The sequence below is a fragment of the Ranitomeya imitator genome, chromosome 4 (genome assembly GCF_032444005.1).
Source record: "Ranitomeya imitator isolate aRanImi1 chromosome 4, aRanImi1.pri, whole genome shotgun sequence".
NCBI classification, from domain to species: domain Eukaryota; kingdom Metazoa; phylum Chordata; class Amphibia; order Anura; family Dendrobatidae; genus Ranitomeya; species Ranitomeya imitator.
The window spans coordinates 720,220,051-720,240,563 of record NC_091285.1 but is presented as its reverse complement, the minus strand read 5'-3'; the positions used below and the strand labels follow the sequence as shown (position 1 = coordinate 720,240,563).

General features: G+C 50.5%; 1 protein-coding gene across 1 annotated transcript in view; it reads left to right on the top strand.

Moving 5' to 3' along the window:
• The first annotated feature begins 12,504 nt into the window (after positions 1–12,504).
• The window catches only part of CD68 (CD68 molecule), a 72,048-nt gene continuing 64,039 nt past the window's right edge, over positions 12,505–20,513 (top strand). Inside the window, exon 1 of the mRNA XM_069767571.1 lies at positions 12,505–12,660. Within this exon, the coding sequence (XP_069623672.1) occupies positions 12,615–12,660 (46 nt within the window). The 5' untranslated portion in view covers positions 12,505–12,614. The remainder of the gene's footprint in view (positions 12,661–20,513) is intronic.

The following is a 20,513-nucleotide window of genomic DNA, read 5'->3' as shown; positions in this document are numbered from 1 at the left end:
TTTGGGGTATATCTCTGAGGCAAGGTAGGCTTATTTTCTATCTTCAGGGCTAGCTAGTTTCTCAGGCCGTGCCGAGTTGCATAGGGAGCGTTAGGCGCAATCCACGGCTGCCTTTAGTGTGGTTTGAGAGGATTAGGGATTGCGGTCAACAGAGTTCCCACGTCTCAGAGCTCGTTCTTGTTTTTTGGGTTATTGCCAGGTCACTGTATGTGCTCTGACCTCCATGTCCATTGTGGTACTGAATTACCTTATCACAACAGTACTGGAGGCCTAAAGTACTAATGATTCCCAATAGAGGGAAAAAAGAAGTTCTGAGACCATTTTTTTTTTCTTTGCACTGTGTTTTGCCTTTTTTTTTCCCCAGACATTTGGGTGGTTCAGGACACAGGTGTAGCAATGGACATTAAAGGTCTGTCTTCATGTGTGGATCAGCTCACGGCAAGAGTACAAAGTATTTAAGACTTTGTGGTTCAGAATTCTATGTTAGAACCGAGAATTCCTATTCCTGATTTGTTTTTTTGGAGATAGAACTAAATTTCTGAGTTTCAAAAATAATTGTAAACTATTTCTGGCTTTGAAACCTCGCTCCTCTGGTGACCCAGTTCAACAAGTTAGGATCGTTATTTCTTTTTTGCGTGGCGACCCTCAGGACTGGGCATTTTCTCTTGCGTCAGGAGATCCTGCATTAAGTAATATCGATGCATTTTTCCTGGCGCTCGGATTGCTGTACGATGAGCCTAATTCTGTGGATCAGGCAGAGAAGAATTTGCTGGCTCTGTGTCAGGGTCAGGATGAAATAGAGGTATATTGTCAGAAATTTAGAAAGTGGTCCGTACTCACTCAGTGGAATGAAGGTGCGCTCGCAGCTATTTTCAGAAAAGGTCTCTCTGAAGCCCTTAAGGATGTCATGGTGGGATTTCCTATGCCTGCTGGTCTGAATGAGTCTATGTCTTTGGCCATTCAGATCGGTCGACGCTTGCGCGAGCGTAAATCTGTGCACCATTTGGCGGTATTACCTGAGCTTAAACCTGAGCCTATGCAGTGCGATAGGACTTTGACCAGAGTTGAACGGCAAGAACACAGACGTCTCAATGGGCTGTGTTTCTACTGTGGTGATTCCACTCATGCTATCTCTGATTGTCCTAAGCGCACTAAGCGGTTCGCTAGGTCTGCCACCATTGGTACGGTACAGTCAAAATTTCTTCTGTCCGTTACCTTGATCTGCTCTTTGTCATCGTATTCTGTCATGGCATTTGTGGATTCAGGCGCTGCCCTGAATTTGATGGACTTGGAGTATGCTAGGCGTTGTGGGTTTTTCTTGGAGCCCTTGCAGTGTCCTATTCCATTGAGAGGAATTGATGCTACGCCTTTGGCCAAGAATAAGCCTCAGTACTGGACCCAGCTGACCATGTGCATGGCTCCTGCACATCAGGAGGTTATTCGCTTTCTGGTGTTGCATAATCTGCATGATGTGGTCGTGTTGGGGTTGCCATGGCTACAAGTCCATAATCCAGTATTAGATTGGAAATCCATGTCTGTGTCCAGCTGGGGTTGTCAGGGGGTACATGGTGATGTCCCATTTCTGACTATTTCGTCATCCACCCCTTCTGAGGTTCCTGAGTTCTTGTCTGATTACCGGGATTTATTTGATGAGCCCAAGTCCGATACCCTACCTCCGCATAGGGATTGTGATTGTGCTATCGGTTTGATTCCTGGTAGTAAATTCCCAAAAGGTCGACTGTTTAATTTATCTGTGCCTGAGCACGCCGCTATGCGGAGTTATGTGAAGGAGTCCTTGGAGAAGGGGCATATTTGCCTGTCATCGTCGCCATTAGGAGCAGGGTTCTTTTTTGTAGCCAAGAAGGATGGTTCACTGAGACCTTGTATAGATTACCGCCTTCTAAATAAGATCACGGTTAAATTTCAGTACCCCTTGCCATTGTTATCTGATTTGTTTGCTCGGATTAAGGGGGCTAGTTGGTTCACCAAGATAGATCTTCGTGGTGCGTATAATCTTGTGCGTATTAAGCGAGGCGATGAGTGGAAAACTGCATTTAATACACCTGAGGGTCATTTTGAGTATCTAGTAATGCCATTCGGACTTGCCAATGCTCCATCAGTGTTTCAGTCCTTTTTGCATGACATCTTCCGAGAGTACCTGGATAAATTCCTGATTGTGTACTTAGATGACATTTTGATCTTCTCGGATGATTGGGAGTCTCATGTGAAGCAGATCAGAACGGTGTTTCAGGTCCTGCGTGCTAATTCTTTGTTTGTGAAGGAATCAAAGTGTCTCTTTGGTGTTCAGAAGGTTTCATTTTTGGGGTTCATCTTTTCCCCTTCTACTATCGAGATGGACCCTGTTAAGGTCCAAGCCATCCATAATTGGACTCAGCCGACATCTCTGAAAAGTCTGCAAAAGTTCCTGGGCTTTGCTAATTTTTATCGTCGCTTCATCTCCAATTTTTCTAGTATTGCTAAACCATTGACCGATTTGACCAAGAAAGGTGCTGATTTGGTCAATTGGTCTTCTGCTGCGGTGGAAGCTTTTCAAGAGTTGAAGCGTCGTTTTTCTTCTGCCCCTGTGTTGTGTCAACCAGATGTTTCGCTTCCGTTCCACGTCGAGGTTGATGCTTCTGAGATTGGAGCAGGGGCTGTTTTGTCGCAGAGAAGTATTGATTGCTCAGTAATGAAACCATGCGCCTTCTTTTCCAGGAAGTTTTCGCCTGCTGAGCGAAATTATGATGTGGGCAATCGAGAGTTGCTGGCCATGAAGTGGGCATTCGAGGAGTGGCGTCATTGGCTTGAAGGAGCTAAGCATCGCGTGGTGGTCTTGACTGATCATAAGAACTTGACTTATCTCGAGTCCGCCAAGCGGTTAAATCCTAGACAAGCTCGTTGGTCGTTGTTTTTTGCCCGTTTTGACTTTGTGATTTCATACCTTCCGGGCTCTAAAAATGTGAAGGCGGATGCTCTGTCTAGGAGTTTTGTGCCCGATTCTCCGGGTGTATCTGAGCCGGCGGGTATCCTCAAAGAGGGAGTAATTGTGTTTGCCATCTCCCCTGATTTGCGGCGGGTGCTGCAAAAATTTCAGGCTAATAAACCTGATCGTTGCCCAGCAGAGAAACTGTTTGTCCCTGATAGGTGGACGAATAAAGTTATCTCTGAGGTTCATTGTTCGGTGTTGGCTGGTCATCCTGGAATCTTTGGTACCAGAGAGTTAGTGGCTAGATCCTTTTGGTGGCCATCTCTGTCGCGGGATGTGCGTACTTTTGTGCAGTCCTGTGGGATTTGTGCTCGGGCTAAGCCCTGCTGTTCTCGTGTCAGTGGGTTGCTTTTGCCCTTGCCGGTCCCGAAGAGGCCTTGGACACATATCTCTATGGATTTTATTTCAGATCTTCCCGTCTCTCAAAAGATGTCAGTCATTTGGGTGGTCTGTGATCGCTTCTCTAAGATGGTCCATTTGGTACCCTTGTCTAAATTGCCTTCCTCCTCTGATTTGGTGCCGTTGTTTTTCCAGCATGTGGTTCGTTTACATGGCATTCCAGAGAATATCGTTTCTGACAGAGGTTCCCAGTTTGTTTCGAGGTTTTGGCGAGCCTTTTGTGGTAGAATGGGCATTGACTTGTCTTTTTCCTCGGCTTTCCATCCTCAGACTAATGGCCAGACCGAACGAACCAATCAGACCTTGGAAACATATCTGAGATGCTTTGTTTCTGCTGATCAGGATGACTGGGTGTCCTTTTTGCCTTTGGCTGAGTTCGCCCTTAATAATCGGGCCAGCTCGGCTACCTTGGTTTCACCGTTTTTCTGCAACTCTGTGTTCCATCCTCGTTTCTCTTCAGGGCAGGTTGAGTCTTCGGACTGTCCTGGTGTGGATACTGTGGTGGACAGGTTGCAGCAGATTTGGACTCATGTAGTGGACAATTTGACTTTGTCCCACGAGAAGGCTCAACGTTTCGCTAATCGCAGACGCTGTGTGGGTCCCCGACTTCGGGTTGGGGACTTGGTTTGGTTATCTTCTCGTCATATTCCTATGAAGGTTTCCTCTCCTAAGTTTAAACCTCGTTTTATTGGTCCGTATAGGATTTCTGAGGTTCTTAATCCTGAGTCTTTTCGTCTGACCCTTCCAGATTCTTTTTCCATACATAACGTATTCCATAGGTCATTGTTGCGGAGATACGTGGCACCTATGGTTCCATCTGTTGATCCTCCTGCCCCGGTTTTGGTGGAGGGGGAGTTGGAGTATATTGTGGAGAAGATTTTGGATTCTCGTGTTTCAAGGCGGAAACTTCAGTATCTGGTTAAGTGGAAGGGTTATGCTCAGGAAGATAATTCCTGGGTCTTTGCCTCTGATGTCCATGCTCCTGATCTTGTTCGTGCCTTTCATATGGCTCATCCTGGTCGTCCTGGGAGCTCTGGTGAGGGTTCGGTGACCCCTCCTCAAGGTTGGGGGGGTACTGTTGTGAATTCTGTGGCAGAGCTCCCTCCTGTGGTCACAAGTGGTACTTCGGCTGGTTCTCTCTGTGAGCTTCCGTTGGTGGAGGAAAGTGGTACTGCGGCTTCTGAGTTTCCTTCCTCAGGTGATGTGGTGAAGTCGTTGGGTGCTGCTCTATTTAACTCCACCTAGTGCTTTGATTCTGGCCTCCAGTCAATGTTCTAGTATTGGACCTGTTTCCTCCTAGATCGTTCCTGTGGCCTGCTGCTCTGCATAGCTAAGTTCCTCTTTGCTATTTGTTTGCTGTTTTTTTTTCTGTCCAGCTTGTCAATTTGTTTTTTACTGCTTGCTGGAAGCTCTGGGACGCAGAGGGTGTACCTCCGTGCCGTTACTTCGGTACGGAGGGTCTTTTTGCCCCCTTTGCGTGGTGTTTGTAGGGTTTTGTGTTGACCGCAAAGTTACCTTTCCTATCCTCGCTCTGTTCAGAAAGTTGGGCCTCACTTTGCTAAATCTATTTCATCTCTACGTTTGTCTTTTCATCTTAACTCACAGTCATTATATGTGGGGGCTGCCTTTTCCTTTGGGGTATATCTCTGAGGCAAGGTAGGCTTATTTTCTATCTTCAGGCTAGCTAGTTTCTCAGGCCGTGCCGAGTTGCATAGGGAGCGTTAGGCGCAATCCACGGCTGCCTTTAGTGTGGTTTGAGAGGATTAGGGATTGCGGTCAACAGAGTTCCCACGTCTCAGAGCTCGTTCTTGTTTTTTGGGTTATTGCCAGGTCACTGTATGTGCGCTGACCTCTATGTTCATTGTGGTACTGAATTACCTTTCACAACAGTGTCCTACCCAACATGAGACAGAAGAGTCAGTTCTTCCTGTGGTCCTCAGACAGCACGCTTGGTGTCTGACCCAACATGAGACAGAAGCATTAGGTCTTCCCATGGTCCTCAGGCAGCACACCTGGGTCATAATGTCCAACGGAACATGAGACAGAAGCATTAGGTCTTCTCGTGGTTCTAAGGCAGCATGCTGGGGTATGGTGTCCTACCCAACATGAGACAGTAGCATCAGGTCTTCCCATGGTCCTCAGACAGAACGTTAAGGTGTGGTGTCCTACTCAATCGAGACAGAAGAGTAAGGTCTTCCCGTGGTCCTCAGGCAGCATGCTGGGGTATGGTGTCTAACTGAACGTGATACAGGAGCATTAGGTCTTCCTGTGGTCCTCAAACAGCACGCTAGAGTATGCTGTTCTACGGAACATGAGACAGAAGCATCAGGTCTTCCCGTGGTTCTCAGTCAGCATTCTTCTGTATTGAGACCTAGTGAACATGAGACAGAAGCATCAAGTCTTCCCGTGATCCTCAGACAGCACGTTAGGGTATGCTGTCCTGCGGAACATGAGACAGAAGCATCAGGTCTTTCCATGTTCCTCTGACAGCACACTAGGGTATAGTGTCCTGTGGAACATGAGATAGAAGCATTAGGTCTTCCCATGGTCCTCAGGTAGCATGCTGGGGTATGGTGTACTACGTAACATGAGACAGAAGAGTCAGTGTAACATCTGCAGCAGCACAATTCTCACATCTTTCTTCTGCTCTGGAATACGTCTGAGCGTGGAACGTGACACCACCCAGAGGCCTTGAGAGGTAAGTGCAACATTCCGACCTGAAGTTCCACAGTTTCAGAAATGAAAAGAACGGCTGTAACAGGGTCTACCAAGCTGGGGTACCTCTTTCAGTACCACCCCGTGTTTTAGGAGGTCCACTCTGCTTTGGCTGGAGTCTGAATGAAAGACGCTGGCTGGAATTGCTAGGTTACATGGGCGCATATAAAAGATCACTGCTTCTCCACGTATTTCCAGTCTGACAACACTTTACTCACCGGACACAGAATATTTCACACAGATACAGAGGGCAAGCCAATAGAAAAGCGGCAGGCCAGACATACATTACAATAGCCGCAGGTGGCTTCAGCCTGCCGATATTTACTGTGGGAATTACAAAGGTGGGGGGCGGACAAAAGGAGAATATCATGTCCCCTCTGCCCAGGGGCGCAGCCTGTGGGCTGATGCATTAGGGACATGCATCTCACATGTAACCTATTATACATACATATTACTGCACAACATATTCTGGGTGCTGAGTGGTTCCATAAAACGTAACAGGAGTGATCGTGATCTGGCCCACCCCCAGGACTCAGAAACAGGTGATGTCATTCCTGGGCACCGCAAGGTACTATAGGTGCTTCGTACAGCACTATAGTAGCCTGGCAAAACCCTTGATGGACCTCACCAGGAAGAAGCTACCCCAGATTGTCAACTGGACCGACGGCTGTGAGGGGGCCTTCCAGGCGTTGAAAACAGCACTCTGCAACACCCCTGTGTTGAAAGCAGTTGACAGCAGTCATCCGTTACAATAGCCGCAGGAGGCTGGAGCCTGCTGATATTTACTGTGGGAATTACAAAGGTGGGGGGCGGACAAAAGGGGAATATCGTGTCCCCTCTGCCCAAGGGCACAGCCTGTGGGCTGATGCATTAGGGACATGCATCTCACATGGAACCTATTATACATACATATAACTGCACAACATATTCTGGGTGCTGAGTGGTTCCGTAACACGTAACACGGCTCCCCTTTTCAGCAACGCGATCGGCATACACAGTCTGATCCTTAACGGATCGGTTTGGGGATGACCGAAGTTTATGCGGTTGGTACAAGCTCCGTTTGTAGACTTATTCCATCGGCGTTACGGTTTTGTTTGCCGGGTCTGTAGTGGATGGTGAAGTCCAGAGGTTGTAAGGCTAAACTTTACCGCAGCAATCTGGCGTTGTCTCCGGAGACCCGATTAAGCCAGACTAGGGGATTATGGTCCTTTAGGAAGGAAAACTGTCATCCATACAAATATGGTTGCAACTTTTTGAGTGCCCATACTACCGCCAGGCACTCCTTCTCGATGGCCGCATAGCTTACTTCACGGAGCAGTAGTTTCCGACTCAGGTAAGCTACCGGGTGTTCTTGGCCGTCCGCCCCGACTTGGCTTAGTACTGCCCCCAATCCAAACATAGAAGCGTCTGTGTGAACAAGGAAACGTTTAGTGGGATCGGGTGCGGCCAATACAGGGGTATTGGTGAGGGCGTCCTTTAGCTGGCGGAAGGCTTCCTCACACTCTGGGGTCCAGGTTACCTGGCGGGGTTGGTTCTTACAGGTCAGATCAGTGAGGGGCTTGGCTACGCTGCTGTAATTGGGAACGAATTTCCTGTAATACCCCGCTGTCCCTAGAAACGCCTTGACCTGGGTTTTAGTGCGTGGGGTGGGCCATTTGGCTATGGCCTCAATCTTGGCTGGTTCTGGTTGCTGTTTCCCACTTCCCACCCAATGCCCTAAATACTGAACCTCTGCTTTGCCCACGTGACACTTGTTTGGGTTCAGGGTGATTCCGGTCTTGTGGATCCTGTCTAATTCTGTCTCTAGGTGATTTAGATGCTCTTCCCATGTCGCGCTGTAGATGGCGATGTCATCCAGGTAGGCACACGCATAGTCCTGGAAACCATCCAGAAGCGGTCAGCCAGCCTCTGGAAGGTCGCCGGGGCATTCTTCATCCCGAACGGCATAACTCGAAACTAGAATAAGCCGAACGGGGTGACAAATGCTGACTTGGGAACAGCGTCAGGACTAAGGGGAATCTGCCAGTAGCCTTTGCATAGATCGATGGTGGTCAAATACTTTGCCCCCGCCAGCTGGTCTAACAACTCATCCACACGCGGCATGGGATATGCATCCGTCACTGTTTTCTCATTGAGCTTATGATAGTCTACACAAAACCGTGTAGGCCCATCCTTCTTGGGCACTAACACTACGGGGGATGCCCAGGGACTAACTGACTCTTCAATGACCCCTAAACGCAACATCTCTTGTCGCATCCCCTCTCATACAGACTCAGGGACGCGGAAGGGGTTTTGTCGCAGGGGGGTCTGATCCTGGGTCTCAACCTTGTGTTGTGCCAGACAAGTGTACCCTGGTCTCCCCGAAAACATCCTCTGTCGCTGCCTCAACAACTCCTCCGCCTGCTGTCTCTCCAGGGGGCCTAGGTCTTTACCCAGGTGTACCTGGTCCCATGTTTTAGACTGAGTCCTTTCCCCCTAAGACATCAGGCAAGGGAAGTCCGGCTAAATCCTCTGCTTCAGGTGCACAGATGGTCAATACCTCTTCAGGGCGCTCCCGGTAGGGCTTCAGCATATTCACGTGGAACATGCGGATAACCCTGGGGTCGTCACTATCGGCGTCATTATAGGTTGTGTCGGCTATTTTCCCCACTACCTGGTAGGGCCCCTGCCATGCAGCTTGGAACTTGTTCTGCCTAGTGGGCTCTAACACCAGGACCTTCTGCCCTATTTCCAAGGTGCGCTCTCTGGCCCTCCGATCGTACCATATGCGATGGCGCCACTGGGTCGCCTGCATGTTCCCACGTACAGCCTGGGTCAGCTCCTGTAGGTGGTCCCGGAATTCCAGCACATAGGGTACAACAGGTACCCCTTCTATGAGGCCCTCCCCTTCCCAGTGTTCTAGCACTAAGTCTAGGGGTCCCCTTACCCTTCTCCCGTATACCAGCTCGAACAAGGAGAACCCCGTGGATTCTTGGGGCACCTCCCGATAGGCAAACAGGAGGTGAGGCAAGAATTTCTCCCAGTCCCTGTAGGACCTGGTAAAAGTCCCAATGAGTTGTTTTAACGTCCCGTTAAAGCGTTCACACAACCCATTGGTTTGTGGGTGGTACGGGGCACTTCTAATCGACTTTACGCAGCACAGCTTCCACAGTTGGTTGGTCACCTCTGCTGTAAACTGGGTACCCTGGTCCGAGATAATCTCCCGGGGAAATCCAACCCATGAGAAAACCTGGAGCAGGGCAGCCGCCACCGTCTCTGCCAGTATGTTAGGTAAAGCAACCGCCTCTGGATACCATGTGGCATAATCTACCACTGTCAATATATACCTTTTCCCTGACGGACTGGGTTTGGCTAACGGCCCTATCAGATCGACCGCTACTCGGCTAAATGGTTCCTCCACAATGGGGAGGAGCGTAATTTGGCCATGCATCGATCTCCCCTCTTGCCAATGCGCTGGCAACTGTCACAGGTCTCGCGGTACTAACGACCATCATAGGTTACCCCCGGCCAAAAGAAGTTTTGTGTCAGACGATGCCGGCTGGTGCGACTGACGCTGAAGTGCCCGGCCAAGGGTATGTCATGAGAGATTCGCAGTAACTCCTGCCTATACTTCTTGGAAACTACCAGCTGTCGTTTTATAGTGGGGCTCGTCCCTGTGTGGTGCTGCTCTGTGATCCGGTAGAGGAGTCCCTGCTTCCATATAAACTGTTCCCCTTCCAGTACCCCTCTCCCCTCCTGTGCCTTCCCCCGATATCCCTCCAATGAAGGATCCTCAAGTAACTCCCTCTTAAATTCATCTGGGGTGGCCCAAGAAATGTGTCTGGCTATGGGAATACATGTAAGGCTGGGATGTCTTACCTGGGCCTCCTCTGAGTGTGATTCCGCCTCCGCAGCTCGAGCTTGTCTCCGGGTGGTCACAGGATATGTCAGCCAGAGGGGCAACCGAGAAGGCAGACAACATGGGCCCCAAGTCATTTCCCAGCAAGACGTCTGCAGGCAAATCCTCCATCAAGCCGACCTCAACAAGGCCATCCCCGACTCCCCAGTTCAGGTGAATCCTGGCAGTGGGCAGTCGATGTATAGCTCCCCCTGCTACACGGACTGCCACTGTCCGGTCCGTCTTCTCTTGGTCCCAGACGAGATGAGGCTTCACAAGGGTCAAAGTTGCCCTGGAATCTTAGTCCCTGCATACGTTTCCCATTAACCCACACGACCTGTCGATGCTGTTGTCGATTATCTGCCTGGGCTGCCTGCACGGGGTCTACTTCATGCAGCACTTCCTCCATCTCTTCCACCCCTTGGTTAGTCGTAGTCCCCAATGCCGGGTCAGCTTCGCCTTGGTAGCAGTGTACAGCAGTCCGGCTGAAGGTAGCTGTTCCCGACTTTGGCCACTGGGTATGCTGAGTACGGTTGGGACATTGTCTTTGCAGGTGGCCCAGCTGATGGCAGGTGTCGCATCGCGCCCCAGGGGGACTTTTGTAGGCCGGGTTTCTAGCTGGTACCCCTACAATTTTCGGTGGTTTGGGGCTCTCCAGGTACATGGGTGGACCCCTAGTGACCATCTTTGATCCCGACAACTGAGGCCTCCTGGCATCATGATGTTCATCTGCCAGACGAGCGGCTTCCTCAAGAGTCGTTGGCCGCCTGTCCCGAAGCCATTCCTGTGTCTCGGGGGTTAGTCCATTAAAGAATCGTTCTAACAAGAAGAGCTGGAGGATGTCCTCCTTAGCGGTTGCTTGGCTCCCTTGTACCCACTGTAGCAGTGACCGCCGTAATTTACAGGCCCATTCAGCGTGGGTATCGGTTACGCGTTTTAAAAGTACGCAGAACTTTTGGCGGTATGCCTCTGGTGTCAGCGCATACCGGGCCAAGATCACTTCTTTGATCCGCTCATAGTCCATACAGTCCTCATCAGGTACCGTGCGATAGGCGTCCGCTGCCCGACCTGTCAGCTTGCTGGCCAGAATCTGAACCCGTTCCTCCGGCTTCACTTGATGAAGGGCACACTGCCGCTCAAAGTCCTGCAGAAAGCCATCAATGTTTTCCTCTGCCTCCCGCAACTGTCGGAAGGCATTATACTGGATCTTTATGTGGCTTACTGTTGAAGGTATCTGGTCGAAGGCCAGAGCTCCCCTTGCTCGCTGACTCTCCTCTCTCCGCTCTGCCATCTCCATCTTGGCCAGCTCCACTTTGGTCTGCTCTGCCATCTCCATCTTGGCTAGCTCTATCCTGGTCCGTTCGGCCATCTTTTCCTTCAGATCAGTACGCACATCAGACATCACCTCTCGTATGATCTCTACTGCAGGGTTTGGGCCATAGAACGCCAGTCTGTTCTTTACCTCCCTCTAGAATTCAGTCTCCTCCATGTTCACATTGGGGGGCGCTGCACTGTCGTGTTCCAAGATGGCTGCTATCAAATCCACTTTTGTTTTGTTGCTGGCGACCAACCCTTGACCTTCCACCAGATCTTTTAATGTAGTCCTCTTTAACTTCTGGTAGTTGTTTTCCATTCATTCCTTTCCTCCTGTATCCCGCTGTCTGCCACCAGTGTAACGGGGTCTACCTCTTTCAGTACCACCCCGCGTTTCAGGAGGTCCACTCTGCTTTGGTTGGAGTCTGAATGAAGGACGCTGGCTGGAATTGCTTGGTTACATGGGCGCATATAAAATATCACTGCTTCTCCACGTATTTCCAGTCTGACAAAACTTTACTCACAGGACACAGAAAATATCACACAGATACAGAGGGCAGGCCAGACATACATTACAATAGCCGCAGGTGGCCGGAGCCTGCCAATATTTCTATTCTCACAGATAGTGTCAGGCTGTAAATGACATCTCTCTTCAAAAGAGCTAGAAGGTGTGAAATGTTTCCCCTTCTTCCTGGTTCTCAGCAAGACCCCCTTGCGAGATTGGAGACAGTAGACTGCATTCTCAGGATAACGTATGTTGTGACCATTGTGAGATCTGAAGTCTAAGGACAGATGTTAAATTACTGCTAGTCACACATATATACCTATACATATTTCACTACAACTGTTATTATGGAGGCACTGTGGATATCACTGTTATTATGGGAGCACTGTGGATATCACTTATTATGGGGGCACTGTGGATATCACTTATTATGGGGCACTGTGGAGATCACTGTTATTATGGGGGCACTGCAGTAAGCACAATTATAAGTCACATATACAGTCACCATTCCTGGGTGTTTATAATTATGCTCTGCTCAGTCTGGTGGGATCATACTGTTACACAGGGTGGTGACTGCACTGAGTGATGGGGACACACAAAGTACGGTCGTCAGTCAGGTCTCTGCGTTTTTTGCCATCAATCACAGCCTCTTCCTCTTCTCGTTTCCTTTTACTGACAATTTAAAAAAGAGAAGTGAGATCACATGACGCTGAACGCGTGGGGGGTCTGGGAGAAAAAGAGGTGGAAGGTGCAGAGGAGTCCACTGTCCACAACAGGAAGAAGAGACAGAAACAACGAGGAGCAGAGACTGGAGAGAAATGGGAAAGCTGAGCATAATCCTCATCATCTTCATCTACATCCAAGGTACCGAGCGGCCAGTGTGTATATAAAGCGGTCCTAATACATAATACAGGGGACGTGTCACTGTACGGGGTCCAGTCCATATACAGGGGATGTGTCACTGTATGGGGTCCATGTCCTTATACAGGGGATGTGTCACTGTAAGGGGTCCAGTCCTTATACAGGGGACGTGTCACTGTACGGGGCCCAGTCCATATACAGGGGATGTGTCACTGTACGGGGTCCAGTCCTTATACAGGGGACGTGTCACTGTACGGGGTCCAGTCCATATACAGGGGATGTGTCACTGTATGGGGTCCATGTCCTTATACAGGGGATGTGTCACTGTATGGGGTCCATGTCCTTATACAGGGGATGTGTCACTGTATGGGGTCCATGTCCTTATACAGGGGACGTGTCACTGTATGGGGTCCAGTCCTTATAGAGGGGATGTGTCACTGTATGGGGTCCATGTCCTTATACAGGGGATGTGTCACTGTATGGGGTCCAGTCCTTATAGAGGGGATGTGTCACTGTATGGGGTCCATGTCCTTATACAGGGGATGTGTCACTGTATGGGGTCCATGTCCTTATACAGGGGATGTGTCACTGTATGGGGTCCATGTCCTTATACAGGGGACGTGTCACTGTATGGGGTCCATGTCCTTATACAGGGGATCTGTCACTGTATGGGGTCCATGTCCTTATACAGGGGACGTGTCACTGTATGGTGTCCAGTCCTTATACAGGGGATGTGTCACTGTACGGGGTCCATGTCCTTATACAGGGGATGTGTCACTGTATGGTGTCCAGTCCATATACAGGGGATGTGTCACTGTATGGGGTCCATGTCCTTATACGGGGGATGTGTCACTGTATGGGGTCCATGTCTTTATACAGGGGATGTGTCACTGTATGGGGTCCAGTCCTTATACGGGGGATGTGTCACTGTATGGGGTCCATGTCCTTATACAGGGGATGTGTCACTGTATGGGGTCCATGTCCTTATACAGGGGATGTGTCACTGTATGGGGTCCATGTCCTTATACAGGGGACGTGTCACTGTATGGGGTCCATGTCCTTATACAGGGGATCTGTCACTGTATGGGGTCCATGTCCTTATACAGGGGACGTGTCACTGTATGGTGTCCAGTCCTTATACAGGGGATGTGTCACTGTACGGGGTCCAGTCCTTATACAGGGGATGTGTCACTGTATGGTGTCCAGTCCATATACAGGGGATGTGTCACTGTATGGGGTCCATGTCCTTATACGGGGGATGTGTCACTGTATGGGGTCCATGTCCTTATACGGGGGATGTGTCACTGTACGGGGTCCATGTCTTTATACAGGGGATGTGTCACTGTACGGGGTCCATGTCCTTATACAGGGGATGTGTCACTGTACGGGGTCCAGTCCTTATACAGGGGATGTGTCACTGTATGGTGTCCAGTCCTTATACGGGTGATGTGTCACTGTATGGGGTCCATGTCCTTATACAGGGGATGTGTCACTGTACGGGGTCCATGTCCTTATACAGGGGATGTGTCACTGTACGGGGTCCAGTCCTTATACGGGGGATGTGTCACTGTATGGGGTCCATGTCCTTATACAGGGGACGTGTCACTGTACGGGGTCCAGTCCTTATACAGGGGACGTGTCACTGTATGGGGTCCAGTCCTTATACGGGGGATGTGTCACTGTATGGGGTCCATGTCCTTATACAGGGGATGTGTCACTGTATGGGGTCCATGTCCTTATACAGGGGATGTGTCACTGTATGGGGTCCATGTCCTTATACAGGGGATGTGTCACTGTACGGGGTCCATGTCCTTATACGGGTGATGTGTCACTGTATGGGGTCCAGTCCTTATACGGGGGATGTGTCACTGTACGGGGTCCATGTCCTTATACAGGGGACGTGTCACTGTACGGGGTCCATGTCCTTATACGGGGGATGTGTCACTGTATGGGGTCCAGTCCTTATACGGGGGATGTGTCACTGTATGGGGTCCATGTCCTTATACAGGGGATGTGTCACTGTATGGGGTCCATGTCCTTATACAGGGGATGTGTCACTGTACGGGGTCCATGTCCTTATACGGGTGATGTGTCACTGTATGGGGTCCAGTCCTTATACGGGGGATGTGTCACTGTACGGGGTCCATGTCCTTATACAGGGGACGTGTCACTGTACGGGGTCCAGTCCTTATACAGGGGACGTGTCACTGTATGGGGTCCAGTCCTTATACGGGGGATGTGTCACTGTACGGGGTCCATGTCCTTATACAGGGGACGTGTCACTGTACGGGGTCCAGTCCTTATACAGGGGATCTGTCACTGTACGGGGTCCATGTCCTTATACAGGAGATGTGTCACTGTACGGGGTCCATGTCCTTATACAGGGGATGTGTCACTGTACGGGGTCCATGTCCTTATACAGGGGATCTGTCACTGTACGGGGTCCATGTCCTTATACAGGGGATGTGTCACTGTACGGGGTCCATGTCCTTATACAGGGGATCTGTCACTGTACGGGGTCCATGTTCTTATACAGGGGATGTGTCACTGTACGGGGTCCATGTCCTTATACAGGGGATCTGTCACTGTACGGGGTCCATGTCCTTATACAGGGGATGTGTCACTGTATGGGGTCCATGTCCTTATACAGGGGATCTGTCACTGTACGGGGTCCATGTCCTTATACAGGGGATGTGTCACTGTACGGGGTCCATGTCCTTATACAGGGGATGTGTCACTGTATGGGGTCCATGTCCTTATACAGGGGACGTGTCACTGTATGGGGTCCAGTCCTTATACGGGGGATGTGTCACTGTACGGGGTCCATGTCCTTATACAAGGGATGTGTCACTGTATGGGGTCCATGTCCTTATACAGGGGATGTGTCACTGTATAGGGTCCATGTCCTTATACAGGGGATGTGTCACTGTATGGGGTCCTGTCCTTATACAGGGGATGTGTCACTGTATGGGGTCCATGTCCTTATACAGGGGACGTGTCACTGTATAGGGTCCATGTCCTTATACAGGGGATGTGTCACTGTATGGGGTCCATGTCCTTATACAGGGGATGTGTCACTGTACGGGGTCCAGTCCTTATACAGGGGACGTGTCACTGTATAGGGTCCATGTCCTTATACAGGGGATGTGTCACTGTACGGGGTCCATGTCCTTATACAGGGGATGTGTCACTGTATGGGGTCCATGTCCTTATACAGGGGATGTGTCACTGTATGGTGTCCATGTCCTTATACAGGGGACGTGTCACTGTACGGGGTCCATGTCCTTATACAGGGGACGTGTCACTGTACGGGGTCCAGTCCTTATACAGGGGACGTGTCACTGTACGGGGTCCAGTCCTTATACAGGGGATGTGTCACTGTACGGGGTCCAGTCCTTATAGAGGGGATGTGTCACTGTACGGGGTCCATGTCCTTATACAGGGGACGTGTCACTGTACGGGGTCCAGTCCTTATACAGGGGATGTGTCACTGTACGGGGTCCATGTCCTTATACAGGGGACGTGTCACTGTACGGGGTCCAGTCCTTATACAGGGGATGTGTCACTGTACGGGGTCCAGTCCTTATACAGGGGATGTGTCACTGTATGGGGTCCAGTCCTTATACAGGGGACGTGTCACTGTACGGGGTCCATGTCCTTATACAGGGGATGTGTCACTGTATGGGGTCCATGTCCTTATACAGGGGATGTGTCACTGTATGGGGTCCATGTCCTTATACAGGGGATGTGTCACTGTATGGGGTCCAGTCCTTATACAGGGGATGTGTCACTGTACGGGGTCCAGTCCTTATACAGGGGATGTGTCACTGTATGGGGTCCAGTCCTTATACAGGGGATGTGTCACTGTACGGGGTCCATGTCCTTATACAGGGGATGTGTCACTGTATGGGGTCCAGTCCTTATACAGGGGATGTGTCACTGTACGGGGTCCAGTCCTTATACGGGGGATGTGTCACTGTATGGGGTCCAGTCCTTATACAGGGGATGTGTCACTGTATGGGGTCCATGTCCTTATACAGGGGATGTGTCACTGTACGGGGTCCATGTCCTTATACAGGGGATGTGTCACTGTATGGGGTCCAGTCCTTATACAGGGGATGTGTCACTGTATGGGGTCCATGTCCTTATACAGGGGATGTGTCACTGTACGGGGTCCATGTCCTTATACAGGGGATGTGTCACTGTATGGGGTCCATGTCCTTATACAGGGGACGTGTCACTGTACGGGGTCCAGTCCTTATACGGTGGATGTGTCACTGTACGGGGTCCATGTCCTTATACAGGGGACGTGTCACTGTACGGGGTCCAGTCCATATACAGGGGATGTGTCACTGTATGGGGTCCATGTCCTTATACGGGGGATCTGTCACTGTATGGGGTCCATGTCCTTATACAGGGGACGTGTCACTGTACGGGGTCCATGTCCTTATACGGGGGATGTGTCACTGTATGGGGTCCAGTCCTTATACGGGGGATCTGTCACTGTACGGGGTCCAGTCCTTATAGAGGGGATGTGTCACTGTATGGGGTCCAGTCCTTATAGAGGGGATGTGTCACTGTATGGGGTCCATGTCCTTATACAGGGGATGTGTCACTGTACGGGGTCCAGTCCTTATAGAGGGGATGTGTCACTGTACGGGGTCCAGTCCTTATAGAGGGGATGTGTCACTGTATGGGGTCCAGTCCTTATACAGGGGATGTGTCACTGTACGGGGTCCAGTCCTTATACAGGGGATGTGTCACTGTATGGGGTCCATGTCCTTATACAGGGGATGTGTCACTGTACGGGGTCCAGTCCTTATACGGGGGATGTGTCACTGTATGGGGTCCAGTCCTTATACGGGGGATCTGTCACTGTATGGGGTCCATGTCCTTATACAGGGGACGTGTCACTGTACGGGGTCCAGTCCTTATACAGGGGATGTGTCACTGTATGGGGTCCAGTCCTTATAGAGGGGATGTGTCACTGTATGGGGTCCATGTCCTTATACAGGGGATGTGTCACTGTACGGGGTCCATGTCCTTATACAGGGGATGTGTCACTGTATGGGGTCCAGTCCTTATACAGGGGACGTGACACTGTATGGGGTCCAGTCCTTATAGAGGGGATGTGTCACTGTATGGGGTCCAGTCCTTATACAGGGGACGTGTCACTGTACGGGGTCCAGTCCTTATACAGGGGATGTGTCACTGTATGGGGTCCAGTCCTTATAGAGGGGATGTGTCACTGTATGGGGTCCAGTCCTTATACGGGTGATGTGTCACTGTATGGGGTCCAGTCCTTATACGGGTGATGTGTCACTGTATGGGGTCCAGTCCTTATACGGGGGACGTGTCACTGTACGGGGTCCAGTCCTTATACAGGGGACGTGTCACTGTATGGGGTCCATGTCCTTATACAGGGGATGTGTCACTGTATGGGGTCCAGTCCTTATACAGGGGATCTGTCACTGTACGGGGTCCATGTCCTTATACAGGGGATGTGTCACTGTATGGGGTCCATGTCCTTATACGGGGGATGTGTCACTGTACGGGGTCCATGTCTTTATACAGGGGATGTGTCACTGTACGGGGTCCATGTCCTTATACAGGGGATGTGTCACTGTACGGGGTCCAGTCCTTATACAGGGGATGTGTCACTGTATGGTGTCCAGTCCTTATACAGGGGATGTGTCACTGTATGGGGTCCATGTCCTTATACGGGGGATGTGTCACTGTACGGGGTCCATGTCTTTATACAGGGGATGTGTCACTGTACGGGGTCCATGTCCTTATACAGGGGATGTGTCACTGTACGGGGTCCATGTCCTTATACAGGGGATGTGTCACTGTACGGGGTCCATGTCTTTATACGGGGGATGTGTCACTGTACGGGGTCCAGTCCTTATACAGGGGATGTGTCACTGTACGGGGTCCATGTCTTTATACAGGGGACGTGTCACTGTACGGGGTCCATGTCTTTATACAGGGGATGTGTCACTGTACGGGGTCCATGTCCTTATACGGGTGATGTGTCACTGTATGGTGTCCAGTCCTTATACAGGGGATGTGTCACTGTACGGGGTCCATGTCCTTATACAGGGGACGTGTCACTGTACGGGGTCCATGTCTTTATACAGGGGATGTGTCACTGTACGGGGTCCAGTCCTTATACAGGGGATGTGTCACTGTATGGGGTCCATGTCTTTATACAGGGGATGTGTCACTGTATGGTGTCCAGTCCTTATACAGGGGATGTGTCACTGTACGGGGTCCATGTCCTTATACAGGGGATGTGTCACTGTATGGGGTCCAGTCCTAATAGAGGGGACGCGTCACTGTACGGGGTCCATGTCCTTATACAGGGGACGTGTCACTGTACGGGGTCCATGTCTTTATACAGGGGATGTGTCACTGTACGGGGTCCATGTCCTTATACGGGTGATGTGTCACTGTACGGGGTCCATGTCCTTATACAGGGGACGTGTCACTGTATGGGGTCCATGTCCTTATACAGGGGATGTGTCACTGTACGGGGTCCATGTCTTTATACAGGGGATGTGTCACTGTACGGGGTCCATGTCCTTATACGGGTGATGTGTCACTGTACGGGGTCCATGTCCTTATACAGGGGATGTGTCACTGTATGGGGTCCATGTCCTTATACAGGGGATGTGTCACTGTATGGGGTCCATGTCCTTATACAGGGGATGTGTCACTGTATGGGGTCCATGTCCTAATAGAGGGGATGTGTCACTGTATGGGGTCCATGTCCTTATACAAGGGATGTGTCACTGTATGGGGTCCATGTCCTTATACAGGGGATCTGTCACTGTATGGGGTCCATGTCCTTATAGAGGGGATGCGTCACTGTATGGGGTCCATGTCCTTATACAGGGGATCTGTCACTGTATGGGGTCCATGTCCTTATAGAGGGGATGTGTCACTGTATGGGGTCCAGTCCTTATACAGGGGATGTGTCACTGTACGGGGTCCAGTCCTTATACAGGGGATGTGTCACTGTATGGGGTCCATGTCCTTATACGGGGGATGTGTCACTGTATGGGGTCCATGTCTTTATACAGGGGATGTGTCATTGTACGGGGTCCAGTCCTTATACAGGGGATGTGTCACTGTATGGGGTCCATGTCCTTATACAGGGGATGTGTCATTGTACGGGGTCCAGTCCTTATACAGGGGATGTGTCACTGTACGGGGTCCATGTCCTTATACAGGGGACGTGTCACTGTATGGGGTCCATGTCCTTATACGGGTGATGTGTCACTGTATGGGGTCCATGTCCTTATACAGGGGATGTGTCACTGTATGGGGTCCATGTCCTAATAGAGGGGATGTGTCACTGTATGGGGTCCATGTCCTTATACAGGGGATGTGTCACTGTATGGGGTCCATGTCCTTATACAGGGGATCTGTCACTGTATGGGGTCCATGTCCTTATAGAGGGGATGCGTCACTGTATGGGGTCCATGTCCTTATACGGGGGATGTGTCACTGTATGGGGTCCAGTCCTTATACAGGGGATGTGTCACTGTACGGGGTCCAGTCCTTATACAGGGGATGTGTCACTGTATGGGGTCCATGTCCTTATACGGGGGATGTGTCACTGTATGGGGTCCATGTCTTTATACAGGGGATGTGTCATTGTACGGGGTCCAGTCCTTATACAGGGGATGTGTCATTGTACGGGGTCCAGTCCTTATACAGGGGATGTGTCATTGTACGGGGTCCAGTCCTTATACAGGGGATGTGTCACTGTATGGGGTCCAGTCCTTATACAGGGGATGTGTCACTGTATGGGGTCCATGTCCTTATACAGGGGACGTGTCACTGTATGG